The sequence below is a fragment of the Epithele typhae genome (assembly GCF_022376455.1).
Source record: "Epithele typhae strain CBS 203.58 chromosome Unknown BXZ73scaffold_48, whole genome shotgun sequence".
Taxonomy (NCBI): domain Eukaryota; kingdom Fungi; phylum Basidiomycota; class Agaricomycetes; order Polyporales; family Epitheliaceae; genus Epithele; species Epithele typhae.
In genome coordinates this window covers 71,343-78,636 of record NW_025954239.1, presented here as the reverse complement: position 1 = coordinate 78,636, position 7,294 = coordinate 71,343, and the positions used below count along the sequence as shown (strand labels likewise).

The 7,294-nt window shown below is 67.9% G+C and overlaps 1 protein-coding gene across 1 annotated transcript; it reads left to right on the top strand.

Moving 5' to 3' along the window:
- On the top strand, positions 1-2,126 carry BXZ73DRAFT_51358 (L-gulonolactone/D-arabinono-1,4-lactone oxidase; the record flags this gene model as incomplete). Its single annotated transcript, XM_048020612.1, is given in 5 exon segments — positions 1-336; positions 659-1,180; positions 1,197-1,385; positions 1,523-1,734; positions 1,859-2,126. 5 exon segments carry the CDS (start codon positions 1-3, stop codon positions 2,124-2,126), a joined length of 1,527 nt encoding a protein of 508 aa, XP_047875014.1.
- Between the last annotated feature and the right edge of the window lie 5,168 nt (positions 2,127-7,294).

The following is a 7,294-nucleotide window of genomic DNA, read 5'->3' as shown; positions in this document are numbered from 1 at the left end:
ATGCCCACTGCAACAGCACCTGCACTCGCGCCGCCTGCCGCGACGAACCTGAAGCTCGCGAGCATGTCCATCGCGACCCTCTACGAACTGCTCCAGCCGATCACAGTCCCCGCGTCCGCCCCGCGGTCCAAGTTCGTGAACTGGGGTCTGAGCTTCGCCTGCGCGCCGCTCGCCGTCTTCGAGCCCACGACGGCGTACGAGTGCGAGCTCGTGCTCGAGCTCGCGCGCCGCGAGCGCCGCACCGTCCGCGCCGCCGGCGTCGGCCACAGTCCGAGCGACCTCGCGTGCACGACCGGGTTCATGATGCGCACCGAGAAGCTCTCGCGCGTCCTCGAGGTGGGTGTCCCGTTCCTGCTCGTCTTCCCGTCTTCCGCGCGCGCGCTCCTCCCGTCCGCGCCGCGATTCGCTCTCCGCTCCGCGTCTTATCCGGAGCGCGCTCACGCCCATCCCGCTCCCTCCTCGGCGATCTCCGCGCCACTGCCCCTCTCTCCGATCGCCCTGGATCGATCCAGTCCGCCTCCCGTGTCACCAGTCGATTCGTGCCCCGCGCTCCCTCCCCTCCTGGTTCTGCGTACTCTCATCGTCTCCGCCGCCGTTCCCTCCCCACCCGTCCCCCTGCCGCCTGTATGCGCTCTGTATTTACCCCACATCTCCCCAGGTCAACCACGACAAGCACTATGTTGTCGCCGAGGCCGGCATCATCCTCAACGACCTCCATGTCGCCCTCGCCGACCACGGGCTCGCCATGATCAACCTCGGCTCCATCTCCGACCAGACCCTCGCCGGTGTGATCACCACCGCGACGCACGGCACCGGCCTCCACCATCGCGTCCTCTCCGACCACGTCCTCGCCCTCACCCTTCTCCTCCCCGACGGCTCCCGAGTCCGCTGCTCCCGCGAGCAGCACCATGATCTCTTCATGGCCTCCATCTGCGGCCTCGGCGCGACCGGCATCATCCTCGACATCACCATGCGCGTCCGCGACGCGTTCCGCCTCAAGGACAAGCAGCACACCGTCTCCTTCGACGACTTCCTCCGCGACCTCCGCCCCACCATCGCCGCCGACGAGTTCGTCCGCTTCTGGTGGTTCCCCCAGGCCGATGCCGTCCGCGTGAGCGCGTTCGAGGAGACCGACGAGGTATGTCTTTCCCTGTTACTCCCCGCAACCTCGCTCATCCGTGTTCGCGCGCACACAGCCCGTCGCGCCCGTCACCTCTTGGCTCTGGCAGTCCCTCGTCGGCTTCCACTTCCTCCAGCTCATCCTCTTCTTCGGGCGCTACATTGGCTTCTTCAACACCCTCTACGGCCGCATCTCCGTCTGGCTCATGGGCGGCCCCTCTGTCTCCGTCGACGACAGCCACAAGATTTTTAACCTCGACTGCAAGGTCCGTAGTCTCACCCTCGCAGCGCTTCCCTTCCTCCCCCTTTACCCCTCCGCGCTGCACATTGCTCCCGCGCGCGCCGTTTGGGTTCCGTACTCCGGGCCTTTTACCGACGTTGACGCCGTCTTCGCTGTTCGCAGTATCCGCAGTACACCACCGAATGGGGCATCCCGCACGAGCGCACCGAACCGTGCCTCCGTGAACTGCGCGACTGGCTCGACGAGGAGATCCACGGCCCCAACGGCTCCCGCCCGCACTGTCCGCTTGAGATCCGCTTCTCGTGCCCAGATGACATCTGGCTCAGCCCGAGCAACGGCCAGACGACGTGTTGGATCGGGATCATGCAGTACAAGTGAGTCCCCCTTCCTTCTCTACTCCACCGGCCTTTGTCAGCGCTAGCGCTCGTCTCCCCCCCTCCACTCCGCATGTCCGCACGTTGCTTATCGTGACCTGCCCTCGTCCTTCTCCCCGCACAGGCCGTACGGGCTCAACGTGCCCTACCGGAAGCTCTTCGCGCGCTTCGAGCAAATCATGCTCGCGCACGGCGGGAAGCCGCACTGGGCGAAGGCGCACCCACTCCGCCCCGCCGGCCTGCGCGCGATGTACCCGCGCTTCGACGACTTCGTGCGGGTGCTGACCGAGGTCGACCCCCGCGGCCTGCTCCGGAACCCGTACGTCGACCGCCACATCTTTGGCGACGACGCACCCGCGGCCGGCGACCGCGTCTTCAAGCGCGAGCACTGAGCGCCGGAGTCGCAGGGTGACTGGTGAAGGGGGCTCCCACACCCCGCCTCGAGCCCGCATGGCGCGCGATCACCCACCCTGCAAGCTGTGTCGGAAGCCCCCCGACGCTCCGCGATGCCTCGGATCGTCCGCCTCCGGCTGGGCTGTCAATGTCGCCCTCGCAGTCGAAGGCGCACCGCCCTGCGCTCGGTCCGGGGCCCCGCCATCCGCCCCTGGTCCCATCCCGTTCATCGCACCCCTTCTCGTCCTCTCCCACTCCACGCCGACCGATCCCGTCTATCTATCCGTGTCGCCATCGCCGCCGCGCCGTCGTTTCCTGCGCCTGCCCCGCTAGCATACGTATTCGTATCTCTATCGCTCTGTATCCGCCGGCCGCCGCTGCGGTCTCTAGTTCTATTCCTAATTTCCCCCGGTCCCGACCCTCGCCGCTTCCGACCCTCCCTCTCCTCCCCACGAACGCGCGCCCCCCTCACCACCACGCGTAGAGATCCCTAGTCTGCCGCCGTGCTATGTAATTCCGCACAAGTTGTCTCCGTACCCGCACACGCACCGAACCCGTAGCTTTCTCTCTCTCTCTCCCTCTCCACTGTGCTTGCTTTTGTCTACCGCTCACCGCCGCACCAAACTGTGTATTCTACCACGTAGACCCGACGCGCCGCGCCTCGAACGCTGCGAGCCGACGACGTACCAGTATCACCGAGTACCGTACCCATCTGTCCCATCACCACGCCCGCGACGCAATATACGCCCGAACGGCCGCGCGCCGCACCGGGCTCCTGCCATCCACAACGTCTGTCCCCGCGTACTCACTGGCAGGCGCGGATCGAGATCACGGATCCGAGCCCCCCCACGCCAAGCTCGCACGCGCTGTCTGTCTGTCCGTCGCAGGGGTGGACCAGGGCAGACTGCGTCCCTGCTGCTGTCTCGACGCACGTCATGCGGCTGCGAGCGCGCTGCTAAGTAAGTTCTAACATCGCGGCACGGCACGAAACCGCGACTCGCGCGCCGTGACACGGGACCAGTGCCGCGCTCGGGGAGCACGGTGGCCGGAGCGGCTGCTTTGCGACATGTATATATATGTCATGGAGGTACGGGATCACGCCTAGCATGTAGGATGTGCTGCGTCGGACCGAGGTCGACGGTGCCAGGACGCCGGCGCGGACGTACTTACGAGTTGCGACCAAAGCGGGGGGCGCGACCCGGTTGCCGCCCGTGCCTGCTTTCTCTCTAGTGGCTGCGACGTCCGACGTCGTTGGTGCGCGTCTCCCATGCCACCACGACGCGTCCCGCCGGATTCGAAGAATCGAGGCACCCGGGCTCGGACGTGGGCGAGCGGGCCTTACGTACCCGCGTGCGACCGCGTAGCCAGGCAGGTGAGTGCGCAAGTGGAGCAATGCGCCGTTGCTGTGTCGTCGCCGCCCCCGACGAGCTGGCTTCTCCAAGACTCTATCCCAGGTCCCCGTGCCAGTCGCGACGTGCACGTCCGACGCGCGACGTCCGCATGCAGTCGCGTGCAGTCGTGTGCGGACGCCCCCGCCATCTCAGATACGCATCCCTGGTGCGCCCCTGGGCGGTTGTCGCCGCGCAGCTGGCCAGTCGTCAAGACTCAAGTACCCAACGTCAACGTTCGACGCGCGTGCGCGATGTACATAGCACGGCGCCTAGGTACGTACGTACGTCCTTCGTCAGCCTTCAGGATTCAACGCTCAACGTTCAACGTTCAGAACGTCCAAACGTCCACGCCCCATCGTCACCGTCCCCGCCGGCCGCCGCCGGTGGAAGAGGGTTCGGATCGCGTTCTGGCTCGCGCCGGCTCTTCTCCTTTGACCGGCCTTGCACGCCGGCTTCTCGCTCTGTTCCGTGCCCGCGCGCTCGAGGCCTTCTGCGCAGCGTCGAGCCGGCAGGTCCCTGGCCAGTCGGTGCTCTCGTCCCCAGCCACTCTGTAAGTACCGCACCCTGCCACCGGGGGGACGCACGAGAGCACAGGCGTCGGGCGTCCAGACCCAGGTACCGCACCGGCAGAAGGCAGCGCGCGCGTCGAGTCCGTACGTCGCTCTCAGCTGCAGGTGCCGCGCCTGCTGCTCGCGAGACAGAGCCCTCGACGTACGCACTGCTCCGATCTGCCCCTCGAAGCCTCGATTGCACGCCTCGACAGGCCGAGTACTAAGTACTATCCTTCGCGGCTCAGTGCTCAGCGCTCAGCGTTCAGCGCACGTACGTGCCACGGCACACGTCTCTCAGGACTGCTCATGAGGACCACCCTCGCCCCTTCCACGCACCTCCGCTCACTAGAACGCGAACGTAACGCACACCCCGACTTTATTTATACGTCGTCGGCGCAGCACTTGCGCACCCCCAAGGTCCCCGACCGGCCTAACCCCCGCGTGCTAGCGCGACCGGTCGGATGCCGCGAGCCTTCAAAGCTTCACGAACAACCTCACAAACTCACGAACGCACGCGGGGTCGAGCACACGCCGGACGTGTGGCGCGCCGCTCCCCGCGGTCAGCCGACAGGGCGCAGGAGGAGAAACGGGATGGGACCGCGCCTCGCAGCTGGACCCGCGACGTCGGCTGCGCTGCGGCCAGGCCCCGCGAAGCTGCAGCGCACACCGCACCCAATTCCAAGCAGGGTCGGCGCGGCTGGGGCCCCACGCGCGCGGATCTGATCTAATCTCGCTCGCTCCCGACCCGGCGTCACCTGGCTCCGGCGTTTGCTGAGTGCTTGAAGCCTGCATGCACGGTTTGCGGTTGGGACTTCAAGTTCAACGCGAACTTGGACGGCCGGCCGTGACGCTCGTGCGGGTGTCACGAAGGGCCCGCAGCCTGGCCTGGCGACTTGTCCTACGCGGACCGGGCGCTGCGTGCGTGCGGGTCTCTCCGAGAAGCCCGCGGGACGGCGAGCACGCCACTCGCCGGCGCGTCCGTCCGTGGGCTGATGTCCGATATCGCGCTGTGGCCGTGGGAGGCGCGGGTGAGAGGCTTCGAATGCAATGAACCTGGATGCGTCCGGTCGGGGCGAACGAGCGGGACGACGCCAGCCGCGACGGGTGCACTGCCCAGGCCCTGAGGCCCTGAGGGAGCGCTGCAGAGCGAGCTTGCGCTTGGGACTCCGGACGACCTCTGGAGTCGATCGAGCGCGGCTCGGTCTCTCGAACGCTTCGAATGCCCTGCGCGTTCGAGCGAGTGGACTCGTCTGTCAGCGCTTCAGGTCCCGAACGAGAACCGACTCACCTAAATTCACCGCGCGCGCCCTTCCCCCGACGCGGCGGACGCCGTCTCCAAGAGCCCGAGCGAGCCGCGAGGCCGTCGTTCGAATAGGCACACGTCCGACAAGCGCAGCGCACGCGCCCCGGGCGAGCTTGACCGACAGCCAGACCGTCCTCGAGCCCGGCGGGCGTGATCGAGGCTCGCAGCGGGCGCTGGCGCACACGTCCCGGTCCAGCCAGTGCGTATGTAAGTACGGGCGCACGGAGCGCGGCGTACGTACCATCGTCTTCGTGACGTCGTCCGCGAGCGCGCGCCCAGGCGCCCCCGGCATCGCGCGCGCGTTGGGCTCGGAGCTCTGCGGACCCTTCGTTTACGCGTACCGGGGGCCTCGGGATCCCGTGTGGGACCCTCGAGTGTGCGGAGCGGGCTTGGGGCCCTGGCTGGCCGGGCGCGGCTGGAGCCGCGCCGCCGAATGTCGAAAGCCTTGAGCTCAAGGGCGTGCTCAGGCCCAAGGGGCTCGGCAACGGCCGTCTGCGGGCAGCGAGTGGGTGGACGGCCGCCAGATGGAGACACGCAGATCGCGCGGACCACGGCTCAAGCTCTCTCGTTCCACGCTCTCCCGACCGACACGCGCGCGCTTACGCACCGGTCAGGGACGCAGAGAGCCGGCGGGCTCGGCTCGGGGGCGCTGTCGGCCTCGACTATGCAGCGCCAGCCCTGCAGGCGACAGAACCACCCCCGCCTCGTGCGTCCTACACACGTCCGGCATCTGGAAGCTGGAAGCCGGCGTCCCCCCGACTCGGCCCACACCGTGCCCCGTCCGCGTCGTTCCTGGAGCTAAGGCTGAGCTGAGCCTCGTCAGGCTGCCACGCCGCGGAGTTCGGGGGTTTCACCCGCGCTGGCCGACGCGAGAGGCGGGCTCGGGGTCGGAGTCGGAGTCGGAGTCGGAGTCGGGGTCGACGTCGACGTCGACGGACGAGGGCCGTCTGTCGCCGAGGGCGGACGCGCGGAACCCCCGCGCGCACTCTCGCCACTGGTCCCACCACCAGGACGACTGCGAGCGATCCAGATGTCGAGCTTGAGCTTGAGGACGGGCGGGCGATCGCGCCGGCACTTCCCGCGGCGGCCTCCTCTAGTTCTCCCTCCGCGCCGCCCGATCGCCTCCGCGCGCGCGCACGCACGATCCCGGCGAGCACCGCCGCGGGCGAGTACGATCGACTCGTGGGTGAACCGTTGAACCGTTGACGAAGTTGGGCCTCGGTACTGGGCGCCAGTGGCGAACCTCCTACGGCGTTCTTGCGTAAGACGCGCGTGGAGGGTTCGCCGCGCGGCGCTCGATCGGGGACTCTAAACCCCCGCGTCCGCCGTCGGTCGTTCGGACGTCGCTGTGCGCGTGTCTGCACCTCGGGTATGTCGCCGCAGCTCGAACGGCGAACGGCGAACGGCGAGCGCGCCGAACTGTGCAGAGGCTGCGTAGGTTCGTCGCACTCCACCGACGTGGAGACAGAACACGCCCGCCTGCGAAGCCGTCCTGCTGCCTGCGCGCGCCTCAAATCGCGTCGCGGCACACAGGACGTCAAAGAGGACTCGCCGACCGGCTTCCGCACGTACGTACGTCCACCGAGGCCACCCTGGGACAAACGCCTTCGACCGCTTCGTCCAAGGCAAAGTGACGCCCCGCCCAGAGCCACACAACCCTCGCCGCTCAACGCCCGGAGGGGGGACGCTAGGGGAACGCTTCCACCGTCAGGGCCACACTCGCCCGCCTTCTTCGTTAATCTCCGTCCCCTCGTGGCACCGCACGACGAACGAACCGTCCAATCTCCGAGTCCGCAATAAGGAACATCGCGCATAGGCTCGCGGCCGTGCCGGCCGTCGTCCGGTTCGGAACGCCAGCTCCAGCGCACGCTCTCCCGACGTCTCGCGGCAGACGAGGCAGACGCCTCTGAGCTCTGCAGTCG